The sequence below is a fragment of the Silurus aristotelis genome (genome assembly GCF_946808225.1).
Source record: "Silurus aristotelis genome assembly, chromosome: 26".
Taxonomy (NCBI): Eukaryota; Metazoa; Chordata; class Actinopteri; order Siluriformes; family Siluridae; genus Silurus; species Silurus aristotelis.
In genome coordinates, this window is record NC_139599.1 from 15,756,028 (window position 1) to 15,776,415 (window position 20,388).

The 20,388-nt window shown below is 39.8% G+C and overlaps 1 protein-coding gene and 1 long non-coding RNA gene across 3 annotated transcripts; both read left to right on the forward strand.

Moving 5' to 3' along the window:
* Positions 1-8: 8 nt before the first annotated feature.
* On the forward strand, positions 9-247 carry LOC310720298. Its single transcript, XR_014531705.1, has 2 exons — positions 9-132; positions 163-247. It is a non-coding gene; the product is annotated as an uncharacterized lncRNA (long non-coding RNA).
* A 6,574-nt stretch (positions 248-6,821) lies between these two features.
* atp1b2b (ATPase Na+/K+ transporting subunit beta 2b) lies at positions 6,822-20,152 on the forward strand. Of its 2 annotated transcripts, XM_083530776.1 has the most exons (8): positions 6,894-7,499; positions 13,852-13,980; positions 14,934-15,038; positions 16,464-16,669; positions 17,010-17,069; positions 18,616-18,642; positions 18,983-19,078; positions 19,840-20,152. In XM_083530776.1, the coding sequence occupies exons 1-8, from the start codon at positions 7,409-7,411 to the stop codon at positions 20,005-20,007; spliced, it is 882 nt and encodes a 293-aa protein (XP_083386902.1). In that variant the 5' UTR covers positions 6,894-7,408; the 3' UTR covers positions 20,008-20,152. The 2 variants fall into 2 exon arrangements, with proteins under 2 accessions (XP_083386903.1, XP_083386902.1); XM_083530777.1 differs by lacking the exon at positions 18,616-18,642 and having other exon boundaries at positions 6,822-7,499.
* The last annotated feature ends 236 nt before the right edge of the window (positions 20,153-20,388 follow it).

Genomic DNA, 20,388 nt, shown 5'->3' on the forward strand with positions numbered 1-20,388 from the left:
AATTCCTCCAACATAGGATGATGAAGGGATGAAAGAGTGGTGAGATGCTTGACACGTCTGAACGTCATTGAAATGCAGTGGGGCACGTCAGCATTCCGGAAAGGGTGTGTATGTTTGTGTGTGTGTGTGTGTGTGTGTGTGTGTGTGTGTGTGTGTGTGTAGGCCCATGTGTATTGGATATATATGAGCTATCATGACAAAGATTCTATGTGTGTGTGTGTGTGTGTGTGTGTGTGTGTGTGTGTGTGTGTGTGTGTGTGGAATGGGGCTATAAAGGACAGGACAGAGCTCGAATGTAAGGCTTGGAAAGTAAGTATGCTGTAGATGAGCACATAGTGTGTGTGTCTTAAAATGGCAGTCAAAAAAAAAAAATAGACCAGAACATACTATCCGTAAACAAACACAAACAATCATTTGCTGAAGCGAATACACAAAGACGCACACACTCACAAAAACAAATGTATATACACATACACACACCCACACACCAGGACATACTTACACTTCTAAATCAGAACGCACACACCCACGCACACGTATCGTGGAGTGTCGCGGTGTGTAGCGGCGGCGTAGTCTGCATACCGCTGGGTTTCCCATTGTGACGATGTTACTGATCGAGCGTGAAAGTGACCTCGTCTCTGGTCACGACTCGATTGTTTCTACCACCTAAGAGAAATAGGACGATTCTTGTACGCGCCCTTTAAAAAAAATTTCCGGAGCAATAGGCTTCGCGTATTTAAAAAAAAATAACATAACCGGAGTCTGTTAATTTCAAGCAGACGACCACAAATGAGCTTGTTAACATGGTCAGAAATCAACCTGAAAGACCACTGGATGTGCAGTTTTGATGTGACGGCGACAAGATTCCAGACGAGAGTCGATTGGTGGGCATACGTATAGAGAAGAAACAGTGAAATAGAAATAGCTAGCTGCTTAGCGGCTTATTAAAGGAAAGTTCCAGTGCATGTCTATCCAACACATCTGTATATGTAATCCGTTTTCACATTGTTGCGTTCGAGTTACAGTTTTTAAAAATGTATTTGGTTTCGTTTTGCGGTCAGAATAGCAATGGTTGCACAGCTCCGATGTACTAAGGACGAAGTCTTTTGGCACTCTGACTTGGTCGGTGCTCCCTGTGACTGTGCACACAGCCTTGTGCTGCCATCTGTTGGCATGTAACAAAACTATTTTCGAAACTTTTTGTATTATACCGGAATAGAATAGAAAAGTAGAATTTTTTTGTTTGTTTGTTTTTTTTTTTTTTTGTAGAAGTCGTTATTGCTGTCCATGGTACACCATGTACGTTACAGATGTGTCTGGTCGAAATTGCATTGAAAACAAACGCTGACGTTAACATTCCTTTCTCATTGTTCAAAATCACGCGTCTCCATGCTGAAACATCGCAATCTCATGGTGATCTGCTGCGAGATGTTATGGTTTGGAGTGGTTTTGGATTCGGAGGCCAGGAAGGTCTTCGTAAATGAATCGATCCTCATCGTTTTTATTTTTCCCACGTCTGGCACCAGTGCACGTGTCATTGTTTACTAAAATGACTTCTTTGTCTGTATGAAAGGCGGAGGAGGAGGAGGAGGATCGGAGTGCCAAATCACAGCGCTGGGGCGGATCAACGCTTCTTGCGTTTCAGGATGGTGAAGATTTGCGACTGATAAATCTATATATCTCGATGGATCTGCGAATTGGATCCGCGAGCCTGTATCATATGCTAATCCGTGTACATACGTTACAAGTATTATTGCCTCTTCATAGCAGTGACGGCGTCTTCGCCTCGTAGGTGTCAATCGTACGGAGATTCGTTTTTGAGGTTTCGGTAACGTTCCAACACACACACACACACACAAAACACACACAAACACAGGCTCTGCCATTCATTTCATAGGCGAACCAGAGAACAATCCAATTTTTTCCGTGTGGCCCCCGGACGATCAGACGATCGAGTTCCTCAAACGACCGAAATGCTGGAATGAACCGCACAATTCCAGGAACATCGCCAAAACCACCCACGGTGTACTATAAGCGTAAAACACGCAAAAGGTTTTGAAATTGTAAAATAGACATGTACAACTGTATTGATTATGTAGCAAATCTTTCCACTTTCATACTTGTACTCGACAAGTATACTGTAGCATAAAAATGTATAAAAGTACAAGGTGTTTAATTGTTTTATAAAGGAATTTAGTAGTTCTATCTGTGGCAACCTGTCAAACACTGTACCGAACAGTTTGGCCCTGAAAATGCAAAGCCCTCTTACTAAAGGCACGGTCACAGACACAAAAATACAGTAATCTCTCCTGCTCAAAATTATGCAAGTCCCTTTAAACAGGTCTACTTTTACAGCTTTTTTCTTTCTTTTTTTTTTTTAAATCAAATTTGTTTATTTATGTACAGGAACCACCAGCCCAGTTTGGTCACTGTTTGGATATTTTGAAATACTTTTTTGCTGCTATTGAATTACTACTACTGCTGTTATAAATAGTTTGTCGTAATTCCTCACTACTGGTTACACTACTTCTCTTGTTATACCTCTTTTTCAATTTCTTTTTTTTTTTTCATTTGACTTTATTCCTTTTTTTTTAATTATTATTCATGAGGTCAGAATATAATGGAGGCCTAAATAATGACGAGTAGATCTTCCTGTGATTGTACTATGGCACGCAAGTGGTTTATTCTTATTTTTTTCTGTTTTTGTGGTTGTGTTTTTCAGACTTTGTCGTTTCCTTCTTTTGAACGGTTATCACCAACTTGTACAGTTTTCACATGGATCAACACTACTGAGAAACGGAAAAGGTCACATTTGCGGCGTCATTAATGCCGTAAGCATCTTCGCGATGTCATTATGGCGTTGCCCCTCAAACAAAAAAAAACACACACACCCATAACCCCCATGGTGTAGTTTTGGAGTTATCATAAAGTGATTGTACCTGGTCATGGTGGTTCTGTGGTGTAAATTATGGTTGCACCATTTTACCACTGTTTGCCTTCAAACAAGTCATGGTGATCCAAAAACATCGGTGTCGTCCTGCGATTTTAATGATGTTACCATGTAATGCCTCATGACCATTTCGAATGCACCAGGTTACTGTGGCGTCTCATGTCGTTACCTTGAGTTCACTGAAGTGACATCATGGTGTTGCTGAAAGGTGACCGTGGTGTCATTTTGAATGTTCTCGTGACACGACAATGGCAGTCACGGTAACACCATATGACCTAATTGTTCACTAATAACATCATCAGTGTCTTTGTGTCATCATATCACCACAAGGTCACTGTGGTGTCATCACGGTGTTCTCATGATGTTACTATGGTGCCGCTGGCAGTCACGGAAACACCATATGACCTATAAGGCCACTAGAAGTACAATATCATTGCTGTTGTTTAATGAATATTATATCCAGTCACTGCGGTGTCATTATAGTGTTCTCATAATGTCACCATGGCACCTCTGACAGTTATAGTAACACCGTATGACCTAGTTGGTCTATCAGTGACATCATGATCTTATCATAGTCTTACTGTGATCATCATCATGGTGTTTTCCTCATGTGGCGATGGCGTTGTCGGTAATCATGGTAAACCCTATACCATCCACAATGAGCGCTCGTTCAAGTTGTTCCCGTGAGGCTGCTCTGGTCTCAACATGACCATACTGTGGTGTCATCGTGGTGCTCTCATGACTGTTCCACAAAATGTCGTCGACAATCACCACATGACCCAGACAGGCACTGCAATCAGTACAATTCTCTGTCATACAGGAAGCGGAATTACAACAGAGGAAGTAGAGGGCTGGTGCAATGCATGCTGGGAGTTCTCAAAGGATTCCACCTTCGAGAAGGGTTGGGCTGTGTCTCGGTCTAAATAAACTGTGCCCAATTTGTACTTCAGATATACTAAGTAATCGCCTAGTTACAATTTATTATGATGAAAGGGGTAGAATTAACGATAAAAACTAGTTTACAGAAGCTTTCGGCTTTGCGTGTCTACTTAAATGGTGGCCATATTATGAGTGCCATAATATATTGATATGGTAAGATACGATGTACCTTGGAAATCACTGTAGTGCTATATTTGCATTGATATCGTCATGAAATAAATTTTATATGATGAATTGAACAGCTGGGTTTCTTGATGTGTCTTGGTTTGAAAACAGATGTAAGATAAAGTCAATATTTCTTTCTTTGTTTAACATTAATAACATTTTGTTACTTCTTTGGGTATGTTACTGATCTCCCTTCTTAAAAATACCATGTATTTCTTATGCAAGTCTGTCCTCGGCCAGAAGGGGGCGCCTTGTCTATGGAATTATATCAGCATCAACCGGGAACTCAAAGAATTACTATGAGGACAGATGTTTATAGATAAGGCTGAGGAGACAGATGCTCAGACAGACTGCTGAGAAAAATCAGCTCTGCATTCACACTTCAGATAACTTTCAGACACCTTTTATTGTGTTTTTAATTGAACTGAAAATGCATTCAATTTGCACAATTCATAATTAAGTAAAAAGATCTCATAGCTTCACTAAGGAGGATCTGGTATCTTCATGCCTCCCCACAGATACTTTAGAGTATCTGCATTCATACTTTCAGCATTTTTGACCATTTCCCCTCTCTTTGTCCCTGAGAAGCACATGATTCTATCATGTTCCCACCATCACCTTATGGATTGAATTAACCAGTTCACAAGGAGTATCTGGTTTTCACCAGATTTTCTCCTAATGGTTTTTTCTCCCCTTAAAGTCCTAATGTGTCCTCCCAAATGTCCTTTTCTCAGGAATTGGATCCGTCTAATCCCTCTATCTTAGTAATTATTTGTACTCAGCCTTGAGCAGTTTCTCCATCATTGTAGAGGACATATAAAGCTCTGAAGTGGGTCACATTCTAGCGTGGTCATGCGTTTGATCAGAGCTCGGTTGCTTCCATTTCTCAAGATTGAACCCTGTGCTCCTGGGAACATTACAAGCAACAGAAATTGTTTTATACCCTCAGATCTATGTATTAGTGCAGTTTGATCATGGAGGTCTACAGAGAATTTCTTCACTCTTAGTACTTAATGCCTCTACATGCACTGTGTTTTATAGGGACCTTGATGCAAAGGGTGTCTTTGCCACAGGGGTACTGCAATTTCTAGAGACATCTTGAACTACTTAAAGCAAACGTGTGCTCAATTTGGTGTTCGATAATGTAGGGTTTGAATACGTAGCTAAATTCGAGATTTTATTAGGAAGTTGTGAATGATGAAAAATGTAAATGGAGTCAGGTTCCAATCAAAATGGTTCAGATGTGAACAAGTGAAGGGGTCTGAATAATGGATAATAATATCCTGCGTCTCTAGAGATGGCAGCTAGTGATTGCTATCATTACGATATCTTTCAGACGTCTTGTAACAATTGAATGAGAGACAACTGATCTAATAATAAAGCTGTCAATACGTTGATTACAATTACAATAGCGCCTACATACAGTAGAGTTTTATGCTACATTTTTGCACTTTTATACACATATCCTGTAGCTACAACAAGTGACTAGCTAGTAGTCAAGTCCTAGCTAGTACAGGCAAATTTTCAACAATAATAATAAAAATAATAGTGCTTTAAATAAATTTAGATTTATTAACATTTAATCCGACTTTTCTTTTCAAATTTCTTTGGACGGAAAATGAAAAAGCCAATCTGCAGTATCATTAAGTTAATAAATATTGATAATCTTAAACAAATATCATTCAAATCCTTTTATATACTAATAAGATTATTTATTTACCTTCCTGAATGGTGGTTTGAACTGATTATTAATGATTAATGACCTTAATAATTTATTTTTAATATAATTAGCTGGTGTTTAATCACTTAGCTGCTTGTATGTTAATGAGCTGGGCGTATTTTTTTAGGGGGTCCTGACCTGAACTTTCACTGGCGGCTCTATGAATGAAACCAATTCTCAATTAGTCTGATGAGCAGCACTGTATTGCTAACCGACTGAGTGGATTGGGTTTGTCTACACTCGAAAGCTCCAGATGACTCGAGAGCTCTGAAAGAGGGAAGTCTAGCGATGCAGATTCTTTCTGGCAAGAAAAGCATTTCTGTAAGGGTCACTTCATTGCAGCTGCAGCTTGCAGAGCTCTGGGGAAAACTCAGTCACAGTGTGAGGGTGAATGCAATCGTTTGCCCCAGAATCATAAAAATGAACAAAAGCATTGTGATTGGATCAGTGTTTTGCTTTTCAGTGTGTCCTGTTTGTGACTGATGAGGTCTACACGTGTTTTGGGGACAGGAATGAATCTTTGTATGTGCTAATACAAATACATCTATAGAACATGATTCTGGATAACAAGCACCATGATGCTTCCTGGCAACTTGTCAATCAAGACCCCTTTCTAATGTTGGCATCATTTTTAGGGGTCTATCATATCCACGACCTGGTGTGTTTTTGTTAGGTGAGAACAAGAGAACAACCAGGGAACCCAGAGAAATCCCACAGTGTGGGGGAACATTTAAGGAAACCCTAGGCAGACAATAAGATCAGGATTGTCCTCTGGATCCAGGATCTATAAGGCCTATCATCTGATCCACACTCACATCTTAGAATGAATGATAATAAATGGATGTACTTGCTGGATTAAGGGTTTCAGAACAGCCGAACTGCAGTGTCTCTGTACTCAGGATGGAAGAAAGCGCTCTATTTGGAACAAAGCCACGTTCTAGGCTGATTAGGGGCGGAGTCAACATGGCGCACGGCGCTGTGATTGGTCAGTCGGAGGAAAATCGGCTTTGCGTCGGTTCATGGGAGGGGTGATCTGTTCTTCTCGGAGAGGAGGGGGATCTGGTTTGGAAACGCTGAGAGTCAGAAAGACCAGGGCGGGTGTCTCCGTGTGTGTGTGTGTGTGTGTGGTTTTTTTTTACCTTACCGCAGTGTCGGCACTTTTTTTTCCTTCCCCCTGCACTGCACCGCTCTGCGGATCGCCCCGGGCTGCTGTCGGCGCATGCGCATTGCAATGAGATAACCAGCCGGTCGCGGGACTTCCCTCTTTCATCCATCCTCCCTTTTTTATTTCTTTTTATATCATTAATTTCGAATAAGCTAACAGGCTGCGATCTCATCTGCAGGACCTATGGTTTCCGATTTGTCTGAGATCTAGTAGATCTAATAGCGCAGATCCCAGTGATCCCTTTGAATAGCTCTCCAATTGCAGGCACTTCATTCCCTTTCAGTGTGCGTGTGCGCGCCCGTGTGTGTGTGTGTGTGCGCGCCTGTGTGTCTGCGCGCGCGCGCGCGTGTGTGTGTGTGTGTGTGTGTGTGTGTGTGTGTGTGTGTATACATGCGTCCGTGTGTGTGAGCGTCAGGCTTTAGTTGAGTGACCGCACCGTTGTTGCACCAGCAAAAACCCAGCAAAGAAAATGGCAAAGGATGGAAACAAAAGCGGATGGAAGGAGTTCATCTGGAACCCCAGAACCCGCGAATTCTGCGGCAGGACCGCCAGCAGCTGGGGTAAGAACCGCATTGCCTCCTTGTCTCCAACCATCCACCTCTTTCACACCTTAAGAAGATTCTCCTGCACAATTGTTCATCTTTCTAAATCACAGTATTTTATTTTATTTTATTTTATTTTTTTGCACTGGATGCTGCATTACCTTCACGTTCTTTCATTCATTTTCATTTTTCATCCAAGGACTCATTCATAATTACCAAAACAACCTTTTTAAAAAAAAATTTTTTTATGTTCACTGTAATAATTGAGTCAGATTGTGGCTGCAGAGATCTAGAGAGGATTGGATTAGCTCCAGATTACTGCAGTCTGGGTTTTACATGGCACATCATCATGGTGCTGAATTAAATGGCACTGGAATCTCTTATCACCACAGGGGGGGCTGTAAATGAGGGGAGTGGGGGGGCAGGTGGAGCACTAAGGCTGATTCCGAGTCGACCGGCAACCCTGGGCGACCCTCATAGAACGAAAAGTGTAGAAGGTTTCTACTGGCACTCTGATAACCCGAGGGTGTATGATGATCCATGGTGTTAATGCATAATGCAAAAAAAAAAAAGCTCCAAATTCTTAATTGCGTCCTCCGGTTCAAGCACTAACACAAAGGCAGGCCAAATCCCTGGGGGTCTCACCAGCACTCGGTGTTCTCGGGTCCACCTGGGAATATCTCATCACTGTAGGTGTTTATTCAACACTGGGGATTCTGCTGTTTACCTTGAACAATGGGAAAGGATCTCTAGATCAACCAAGGCATTAGATCTACCATTAATATTAGTAGAGGAACCTGTGATGAGAGATCCGGGGCCACTGCGTTGGACATGTTTCTGCTGAGTGTGGATTTGAGGACTGGCTTGATAATTTAATTCAAGCTTCCCTTCTATAAAAAATAGATTAGGCTCTGAGCTTTTTTTTTTTTTGAGAGAGAGAGAGAGAGAGAATCTTCTGCCTTTATGAGCGTGTATAGGAGGTAATCCAGCTCTAATAGGCCCTTTTGCTCAGCAGGGTACTTTGAACTATTATTCCAGACAGCAGAAGGGGCATAAATGAATTATTATAAATGGATTAATTATAGATCTATTAGGAGATCTTGTTGCACGCGAGCGTGTCCAATTACGGTAAATTGGCGCAAATGGATTTGTCTAGTTGGATTTTTCGTACTATAATTTGGGATGATGACTGATAATGCTAGTCTTTTTTATTTATTTTATTATTATTATTATTATTTCCCTTGGACTAGAGCCATCAAACGAACACCAGCGCTAGGTAAAGCTTAAGTATTGAGTTTGAAAGACAGACCGAGACAAAATGGTGGTCCTTCCGACTTTGTTCTTGCTCCTGCGTAAGCCTGTTCTCTTTAATGAGTCTGTTTCTAGCCTGGAATGCTGGTATTTTTGGCCTCATTAGTGTTTGTCCTCATTACTTGGGCTTAGAGCTAACCTGGGATCTGCCTCACAGGCTCGCTCAAGGAGACCAGGCAGCACCAGCGTTTCAAGAGAACCTCAGTTGGTTCATTTCGCAGGCACTTGCCAGTCATCTCATGTAGGGGAAATGTCTGCTGACAAATTCAGACGAGTCTGCTGGGAAATGAGCAAAATGTCCACGAACATAATAGACGACTTAATCATCATGATCGATGGGATCCATGGTGTTATGAGAAACATTCTCATTTTTTATAGGAATCTGGATACAAAAATATGTGAAAAAGCATTATTTTTTCCCTAACTTTTTGTGTGTCTATTTAAGATCCCACAGTGGGAAAATGTCCAATATTTTATCATTTAATAAAGCAGTATGATTGTCCTCGATCTGGGCACATCGAATTGATTCGAAACGGCGGAAAGCGACACCATTTTTCAGATCTTTTCGGATCAAAGTCGACGTAGCCTTACGCACTCTCGCTCTTGATCTGATATCGTTAGCATGACATCCAGCGAAAGATTGATTAGCAACCGGCTCAGCCATCTTACGCTGATATACGTACATATTAAAAGACCCACCCAGGCAACACTTCCTGCTTATAATATATTTCCAAGTGTTGACTATGGACTCACGTTTGAATTTATTTTCTGTTCGTTTTATTTTCCGTCGTGGAATGGCAAAACATTCGCTCCAGCCCTGACGAAATCCGATTGGTCCGAATGTCTAAATGCAGTTTTTAAAACAAGTTTTTCCAACGTGGGAAAGGCTTCAGGACAGGATAGTTTCACGTTTCTGGTTTCGTGGTAACACAACAAGCTTTTTTTGTTAGTTTTTTTGTCTTATTTTGTCTTATCTTCTACTTGTTTATTATTTTCCTATAACAGCATTCTTCCAGGTTTTTCTACAGTTTTTTGGTCTAAAGGTTGAGCCGATATGACAATCCGTCCTGAGCAGAGGTCGGGTAAGACCATCATTCAAAAGCCCACCAGTGATGAGTTGAGAACCGATTGAAGAAAATTGAGAAAACGCCAGGGTTGAGTTATGGTTTTGTGTATCTTGGGAATGCAGCATATCACAACATTGCAGAGTGTCCAGTAACACACATGAGAGCTGTTACAGGGCGCTACACACACACACACACACACACACACACACACACATACACACAATCACTCCATCTGCTGCTTCAGACTGTTTAAGCATTCATTCAGTGTGTGTGTGTGTGTGTGTTTGTGTGTGTGTGTGCTGATGAAACACTGTGTGAAGCTACCTGCCTTTCTCACCGTCCCCAATGTCCTCTTTAATCACGACATTTTACTTCATCAAACGTTCCATTGTCCACTCGCACAACGTATTTCCTCACATTTGAGTTGTACATTATACGTTCACACTGTATGCTCGCTTCACATCGGCCATCAAAAGCCAGACATCCTACCGCATGTATTCTGTTACTCGTAGATCAAAGAGGAACAGGTCACAGAATCTCCCCCCTCACCCCCAGCACCTCCCCCTACCCACGACCGGAACCGTGAACGACCCCTGGAGCAGCTGGAAGCTCACACGTACGACCCACATCTGATCTAATCAATCTGCTTTGAGGATCCGAAAGATCTGAAAGACGTCCACGTGACTGTGTTTGCTTTAATTCAATTAATCATGTGCAGCTCGGATCTTTGTCCTTCTCTTTCGGCAGAGCCGTCTGATTAGAGCGATAACAGAGTGCAGAAGGCATTCATCAAGGAGAGGTAGACAGATAGATAGAGAGAGGGAGGGGGAGAGAAAAAAGAGAGATGGAGAGAAGAGGTGTCATCTGTTACACTGCAGTGACACATTAGTGCTTATAACCAGACGAAGATGAGCTTATCAGAAACGCAGGGCTATTTCGGGTCTGAGCTGCAGAGATGCTTTTCCTAAGACTGTGTGTGTGTGGGTGTGTGTTTATACAAAGAAAGCTGACCTACACAGTGTCATACACACAATCACACACCCAAGGCTTATAACAAGGGAGATGGGAGGTGTTAGGAGGATCTAGCTTAGTGGTTAAGGCTTTGGATTTTTGGATATGAAGGTTGTGAGTTTAAATCCCAGCCACACAAAGCTGCCACTTTTGGGCCCCTGAGCAAGGCCCTTAATAAATAGCTGCTCAGTCGTATAAATGAGATAAACGCAAGGCACTTTCATAAGGGCATCTGCCAAATGCTGTGAATGTAGTAATGTTTAAAAGCTTTTTTTTTTATATATTATATTATATAAAATCTATAATATTTTTCATATATATAGTTTTATAAAGTTTATTTTATAAAATCTAATTTAAAAATAAAATGATATATATAATGTTTAAATACATAATTACATGTGTGTAATTATATATGCAAAAATTATATATAAAATGTAATTTTAAATAAAAAAATAAATATTATATATATAAAAAATAGAAAAATTGTATATTATATATGAAATATAAATATGTAATTATATATGAAAAGAAATATATAAAATTGTATTTTAAAATTCGATTTTATAAAATAAACTTTAGAAAACTATATATAAAAAATGTATTAATATAAATAAAGATATGTACATAAGTAACATGAATAGAGTTCTGAATAGTTCTAGTTCTCACACACTGTATAACATCTATCAAGAGTCCCAACACCAAAAGTCTTTATTTATAATGACTTTTCATGTACCTGAGAAAAACAGACGGTATAAACTTGTTGTCTTGTTTTTGGATTTATCTGGAAATTGGTACTTATGTTTAAAAAAAAATACCAGGTTAAATAATGTATATTGCTTCCTGTTTCCCCGAATTTAAGGGTCATTTTGCCATTTTGATCAATTAATAACCGGATTGTTGTCCAAATAAACGCCATGTTTTTTCTTACAACGTTATTTTTTCTGTTGCTGTTCTTACAGTAACACTGAAACACCTAAGGAGGGTGTAACCTGAGCTGAAAGCATAGACTCCTGCCATCTTCATGCTATTGAACAATCAGTGTGTGTGTGTGTGTGTGAGTGTGTGAGAGAGAGTGAGAGCAGAAATATGATATGTTACACACACACACACACAGAGAGAGAGAGAGAGAGAGAGAGAGAGAGAGAGAGAGAGGGAATCGTTGTGTGTCCCTGGGTGATGTAGTCCCCTTGTGACTCAGATGTCCTGACACACTGCATTGTGTCGAAGTCCCACAAGTGCGGCGTCCGCGTTTTTGCTTTTGTTAGGTTCGCCCAAATTGATGTTTTGATTGAACATGATACTGTATAATAATAATAATGAAACTTTCATATTCATAATCAGAATAAAGCCCAAAAGCTTTTGAGGAAAACTCTTAAATCTGATTGGTCAGAAGCCGTTTGATTTTCTAGGACATGTTTCTACACGTCACATATACTCTATACTGTATATACATTGTATATATAATATAAATATTAAATTGTATTAATACATTAAAGAAGGAGTCTCCAGTATCAGCACTTTCATAAAGTCTAATATAAAACTGTTACATTATGTTTTTCATCACAGGCTTTGGGAATTAAGTGTAATTGACCCTGCATTTGATACGTTAGTAGTTTTAGTGACTGCTGATGAAAAAAAAGCCTGTTTGTAGCTACTGTAATTTAAGTAATAAGACATATTCAATATAATATCATTTCTTAGACTTTCCAAGCCATAAGTGGTTCCCAAACTGTTACCATGAAGTTGAAGACAGAATTGTATAGGATGTCTTCGGAATCCCCAAACTTATTCCAGCATGGCGAAGTTCCTGTGCACAAAGCCAGCTCCATGAAGATATACTATACATGTGTTAGAGTCAAAGATCTTGAGTGGCGTCCTACAGAGATCTGACCTCCACCCCATTGAACACCTTTGCAGTGAATTCGAATGTTGACTGCACCCCAGACCTTCTTACTAACATCCATGTGGCTGAATGAATCTCTACAAATCTTCACAATAACACAGAACAGAACATCTAGAAGAGTGGAGGTTATTATAACAGTAAATGGGGACAAATGTGGAATGGGATGTTCAATAAGCACATACCAATCTCATGGTGTCCACAGACTTTTTCCAGATTCTGTCTGCAGTCTCCATAAAAATTTTTTTCCATAAAATATAATGTCCTGAGTTACATAACCTTAGCTAATCTACTCACAATCGTTCATATTTAGCCGAAGTTAAATCAATGAATTTAATGCACGCTTGTTGATAAGCAATTGAGTCGGGACGTGTTTGTGGTGGGTGGAGCAAACGCCATTCCTCTCGAGTTTTCTTCCGGCCTGACGAGATTCCCTGATGGCATTTTTGCTGATTGTGAAATCAACTCAGACTACCACCCCCCCTGCCCCCCAAACTGCATTACACTACTCAGCAAAGATGGAATAGATAAGCACATGTTTACAGAGGATTGATTTTTCCTCCTTATAAATTAATAAGTACATTTGAAGCGTGAGGGGAGTGCACTCGCCTTTACAGAAACCTAGTGCAGTTCGAACTGCTTTGAATTCACATCCAGTGTCAGAAAAACACTGCTTTTGCTGATGTAGAAAAAAAACCCTGCATTACTGCAATGCAGCACTCAGAGTCGCTCCTTCTTTTGGAACTTTGTGATTCGTCTGGCTGGTCATGTTCACAGAGAACCTCTTTCTTTTTCTTTTTCACACATCACTGACACTGTCTTTCCAAGGTCCTTCAAGGTTAAATATGTCTCTTTTTTTTACTAAAAACATTACCATAATTCAATATGATGATTATTAATAGCCTTTTGTGTAAGTTTTCATGAAGGTGCTGTTACTATAGTAACAACGATTCCCTAAAACGCATATATTAATATAAACTCGTGATTTACAGCTGCATTCCTGCCTGACCAATCAGGATGGACAATCCCTTACATACACATTACACATAATACCTGTAAATATGTGTGTTTTCATTTACAGGCCTGATCTTGTTGTTCTACCTGGCCTTCTACATCTTCCTGGCTGGGTTATTCAGTGTCACCATCTATGTTATGCTTTTGACCCTCGATGATAACAAACCCACCTACCAGGACCGGCTTGCTACACCAGGTAACACACACAGTAATAAGAAGAAAAACCATCGCCAGGATCACGATTTCATTTAGGATGCTCTGTGTGTACAAATTACAAATGCAAATGATACATCTGTACCTTATAATACAACTAATAATAATAACAATAATCATAATAGTAGGGTCTTAATACCAGCCCATTTTTAGTGTTGTGATTCCTCTGACCACTAAAACGTCTGCTAGCAGCAATGCCCGCTTAACTTTTAAGCCTCTGCTTATAGTTACATATTCCTAACAAATTGCGTCAATGCGAATAGGCCGTGTTTGCAAACATGACAATCGAAATCCAACCTGTGGTCAAAATGGCTGGGTCAAAAGCACATGGCCCCAAGCAAACGTTTGGTGTTAGTGGTAATGGTGATGGTGTTTGTGGGAGGGGAGGGTGGTGGTGGTTGTGTGACGAAGGAATGTCAGCAATGCTTTAAACGACAGTCTGCGAAATTAGTCGGAGCCTGTCTTTTAACTAAAATCTCTGCAATTTAAGGGAACATCTCGAATGTGGTAGCTCAGTGGTTAAGACATATGACTTTGGATCGGAAGGTCACAGGTTCAAATCCCACCACCACCAAGCTGCCACTGCTGGGCCCTTGAGCAAAGCCCTAAAACCATCCCCTGCTCAGTTGTAAGTCGCTCTGGATAAGGGTGTCTGTCAAATGCCGCAGATCGGTCTAAAAAGATCAATCCAATAGCTAGATACCTTAGCTTGTCCACTGAAAGCACAAAAGCGTCCAGTTTTGATTGTTAAAAACTGATTGTTTGAAGGTTGAAAACAGTGTCTATGTAATAGCAGTAACAATGTGTCACAAGCTAGTTAGCTCGTTAATCTCGATATTGTTTGGAGTAAATTGTAAAGCTAAAAGTTGAGATACAGCAATGATATTAAAAGGGAATATCTCTCCATCATCACTCACTTTCTCTATCTATGTGTAGGCATGATGATCAGGCCTACAGGTACAGATCTGGAGATCATCTACAAAAAGGAGGACACAGAGAGCTGGGAATCACACGTGCAGGCACTGAACAACTTCCTCTCCAGTAAGTCTGTGGTGTACTGTGGCGTAATGATCTTGTTCGTTCACCGGGGAATGAAAAGTCGGTGTAGATATTGTGCAAACAATCTTGCTGTGCAATTTTAAATACAAACTTGCCAGCATTTATACCTGTCAGCCAACGTTGTTTTGAAATCACATTGTCTCAATTATAGAATCACTATTGATCATTTGAAACAATCATAATAATGGTACTTTATTAATTTTGAAGGGAGAGACAACATAGACACGTACAACGAATCGTATGCCAGTGTCAATTCATTATATTCCATACACTGTACATGATACTCTAAAGAGAACCACATTTGGGATAGACATACTGGAGAACATTCCGGAAACATGGTTTAGACTCCATACTCATAATTATAGTTCAGGCTAAATGGAAAATTTTATTTCTTTAGGGTCCAAGCAGAGCAATCCAATTCATCCACTGTCAGTTCAGAGAACACTACTGCCATATAGCTAAGGTTAAGCAGGAAGTGGATGCAAGGGGAGAATAAAAATTGTGCAACAAAGAGAAGACAAAACAAAGGAATAAAAGACAACAGAAACCTAACCTTAGAAAAGTAAAAACTTTGGAGAGAACAGCATAAGACAATGAGTACTGTAAAAGGCTTGTATACATGTGCTAATGAACATGCTTCAGGTGCAGAGATCATGTGACATGTCATGTGAGGGTGCAGTGGCTAATAAGAAGCTTAAATCCTGACTACAAAATGGCTGATCTCTAAACAGTGTAGGATAGATAGGGAACAAATTCTGTGAAAAGTTACGATTCCTTTCAAGGAACCAAAAATATTGTGATGTGGAACTAATCAAAATGGCCGCCACCAATGCCAGCCATTTTTTATGCTCATATTTTTCAATTTATTGTGAAAAAACAATCCCAGACATTGTAATGTGGCATATGAAAATTCAAATATGTCCCATCAAACGGGATTTAAATGGGTGTGGACAAATTCAGGACTAGATGAAAGTATTTAGGAAGTATCATGCTAAATATATACCTAAAGCAACACAAGCTGCCGAGGCTGACTAGCTCATTTGTTTAGCTAATGTTTGTGATGAGTAAATGGTTGGTTTTTGTATTGCACTTTGAAATGGTAGGTTAGTTTAATACTATAAATACTATTCAAACACACGTTCTGATAGTTCATTTCTGTCAGCGAGCTATTTTACAAACAGTTAGCCACATGAGTTAGTCACTAATAACAGTAACAGCTAATGATGACGGAAAAAGGAACAAAATCCCTTAGCAAGCACACAAATGTAGAAAAGGAGATCCGATTTGGATATGAGGGCAGTTTTTAAAAATATATATTATATATTTTGATAGTTTCCTTCGATACTATACTCAGATTTAACTGCTCCCCTTTTGGACATTAACTCCTCTGATCCTGTACTTCTGCAGCCTACAATGACTCGGTGCAGGAGCAGACCAACGTGGAATGTACACCAGACAATTACTTCTTTCAAGAGGACAGTGACAGCGTGAAGAACATCCCTAAGCGCTCGTGCCAGTTCAAGCGCTCAATGCTGGCCGACTGCTCGGGCACGCCTGATCGTTTTTACGGCTACCAGGATGGCACGCCATGCATCATAATCAAGCTCAACCGGGTAGGAAAAACAAAACTGTACAGAAAATCACTACATACATACAAACCTATTAGGGGGAGTAACTAATTTGGGACTTTGGATGATATGCAAATATGTAACACTATTTGTTTATAAGTTTGCACACCCCATTACCATTAGACCCATATGTGGTTCCTTCCCAAAGAGTGTCCCGTAGGTAAGATATAATTATTCCCTGCATGGTCTAGTAATGATACACATGGAAAGCGTCCTGCTTACCATCCATTATTCACCAGCGCTGGTTTAGTTTCCTAATGTGACTCACCTTCACTTTTGGTTCTCTCTCTCTCTCTCTCTCTCTCTCTCTCTCTCTCTCTCTCAGGTGATCGGCATGCTGCCAGGGAAGGATGGCCTGGCGCCGGCTGTTAGTTGCGGTCCCAAGGTAATCCAACTCACTCTTTTGTCCACTTTTTTCTTCCTAGGTATCTTTTAGTTTCTTTCAGCAATCAGGATCTATTTCCTATTAAACTTTCATACACCTTGTTCACACACAAGACTAAATGCTACGTTAGCTAAACGTAGCATGGTTTCCTTTATCAAAGAATGAAGCATTGTCCGATTAAATTGCACATTTGAAGAATCTGTAGACTTCAATTGAATATGCAGTTTATATACAGTATATATATATATATTTGTGTGTGTGTGTGTGTGTGTGTGTGTGTGTGTGTGTGTGTGTGTTTGTAATTCAAACATAGCTGGACCCAACTATAGTGAATGTGATGGATGGTTTGAGGACAGCACGCTGTACAGGGTTAGGGCTGATTGTAATCGGGTTTGGTTTCACTACTGGAAACGGCACACCACATACATTAGGTCCAAAGGTATTGAGTTATGTTTTGAGTCTCGGAGTCTGGGTTTAAAACCCCATCCTTGGTTGGAAAATACATTTCCGGCTCTACAAATAATCCACCCGTTGGTGTATTGGTTTTTAAAAATAGCACTAAGATAAAAGCATGTTATTGGTATTCTACTATTTATTATCATTTACAGTACATATTTTCACCCTTGCTGTTGTAAAGAATTACTAATCCCGAAGTTGATTATTTCCTGATAAATTAATGTCCCAAAGCCTTTCATTCCTTTCATGTTTTAAAAATTTACATCATTTTATTTATTTTTTTATCTTTTTCATGTTGCGTCAGAAATAAATGCTCCCTCTCACTAGCTTCTTTATTTTCCGTCTACTGAAGGATAACATGATAACACAAATTCAAATTCTTCTCAGACTATTTAACAAAAGGCTTCATATCAGCATATGGAATCATGCAATGTGTATTTGCTTTTGGGAATACATTTGCTATATTAAATCTTAAATCAAATGGAAATGTTTCTATTTCTGTTTAGACAAAAGTAGTGGGACACCTGACTTTTTCATCCTCAAACTGTTCATACAAAGTTGGAGGCTCACGATTGTATAGGACATTCTTAGACATGTTAGCATGAGATTTTCCTTTCACCTGAAGTAGGAGACCCATAACTGCTCCAGAATGACATTGACCCTGTGCACAAAGCCAGCTTTATGAAGATATGGTTGAAGATGATCTTGAGTGAAGATCTTGAGTAGCCTGTTTTAGAGCTCTGATCTCTGAGGTAATTATAGCAATTTGGAATCTGAATCTGAATTTTGGACTAAATGTGGAATGGAATGTCCAAAAAAAAATCTTTTGCAAATCATATGGTCAGGTGTCCAAAAACATGGAACCATTTAGTTTATTTGTATACAGCTGATATGAGTTTGGTCAGGCTGGAAATTTTTACTTTTTGAGTTGTAAATTAGTGCCAACTGTTTTTTTTTTTTGTTGTTGTTTGTGCCCCCATTTCTATTCACTTGCATTTTTTCTAATCTGTTGACTATGATTATTACTTGTCTCCCTTTTTACTTATCCCTTCAATTGCTTGTACATTTTTTCCTTTTTTTCCTTTTTAAGAAATACAAAATCGACCTAGATGAATGGGTAAGAATAAAAGAAATCAAGACAACAGTAGTATCGAAAAAAAAAAAGAAAAAGATGTAGAATTAGACATCATTTAGTAGCTCTTATTTTTGTAGCAATAGAATTAGCACTGAGACGTTAAATACTTTGTAAAACAAATGTTTAAAAGAATTGTAGCTCTGATTGATGGCAATGGCTACTCCAGAAAAAGTGAATGATAGCTAAATGAATGAACAGGCAGTTCTTGTCTTTCTTCTTTTCTCTTTTTTCTGGATTGAAAATGTATAGCTTGATCGCTGGTCCTTTCCTAGCAACTCTCTATTGTTCTCTTTTCTGTCTGTCTCTGAACCTCTTGCTCTAGGGAGACGACTCGGACAAGATCGGCGAAGTGGCTTACTTTCCGCCCAATGGCACCTTCAACCTCATGTACTTCCCGTATTACGGCAAGAAGGCACAGGTACGTATAGAGATTTTTTTTTCAGTTTGCTGGTGTTTGTAATTTTCAATTATAAACAGCAGCAGGGTGTGATTGCCATCCATATCTATCTGTTTATAGCTAATTTAAATGTTGATTGTGCTGATACAAGAGACTCCTGCCATAAATGTTCGTTATAAGAGGTGGTATCAAAGAGTTTTGAGACTGTTTACCATTGAACAAAGTACACAATGCATGTGGATGAGTAAAAGTAGAGATACAGTAGGTAAAATACGACTACAGTAAAAGTGTCCCTTTAAACTTCCACTTGAGTAAAAGTACAAAAGTATTTGCCTTTAAATGTACTTGTGTATTATTACTAAATATCTTTATTTCCTATTGAAGTAAATAGATGAATTTACCGTATAATGGAACGTATGTCAATTCTGATATATGGGCTGAAGCACAAGACGTATTTGTCAAACCATCAGGCAGTTTCTTTATTTCCACATTGTGCAGTTAAATCATACATAGCTGTAAAAATGACTGAAGGGTAGGCTGTCAAATGGCACAACACACAACCCTTACTGGCCGTGTACAATGTGTGGGAGGGAGGGTATTCTTTTTTTCTGCTTTCAATCACAGTAGCTAGTCGTGGGTGTCTGGAAATTCACGTATGCAGAAGAGGGTAGATAGCACTTTCCTGCATGCGTGTTGCATTTTCTTTACCCCTTGGAGGATTTACCTTCTTGTTTCTCATATGATATTATCATCCAGTAACCGTCACTCCTTCTCCACCACAGGTGAACTACTCTCAACCCCTGGTAGCCGTCAAGTTCCTGAACATCACGCTGAACACCGACGTGAACGTGGAGTGCAAGATCAGCGGCGTGCGCATCCAGGCCAACAACGAGCGCGACAAGTTCGCCGGCCGCGTCTCGTTCAAGCTGAGAATCAACTCGAGAAAATAATACCAAGGGAGTCCGTCCTGTCCTTCTACGCTCGCGTGTATACACATATACATCTGCTTCATACACCACGGAATAAAAACACCACCACACAGCGAACTACGCAAACGTGTCGATCAAACGAAGTCATCCGGAAAAAAAAAAGAAACTCGTGTCCGCGTGTGTGTGTGTGTATACACTGAGTGTTTCCAAGTATTACCAGTTTTATCTGAACATGAGAAATCTATTTATACTGCATGACTATAATGTAAAAGAAACATTTGCGACGGAGAGGCGGCAACTTCGCCGTCACGTGACTCGACACGGGGCCGACATCAAAATTGTGCAATATGAAGAGAAAGGGGGTGTTAAAAAAAAATATTACGTGTAGTTTTCTCGCTAAAA

What these genes read in the sequence shown, in the direction of transcription:
- atp1b2b (XM_083530776.1), top strand. Translation starts at nt 7,409, where the DNA reads ATGGCAAAGGATGGAAACAAAAGCGGATGGAAGGAGTTCATCTGGAAC. An exon ending in TCATAATCAAGCTCAACCGG is followed by an intron (nt 16,670 to 17,009) that starts GTAGGAAAAACA and finishes TCTCTCTCTCAG; the next exon opens with GTGATCGGCATGCTGCCAGG. An exon ending in AAATCGACCTAGATGAATGG is followed by an intron (nt 18,643 to 18,982) that starts GTAAGAATAAAA and finishes CTCTTGCTCTAG; the next exon opens with GGAGACGACTCGGACAAGAT.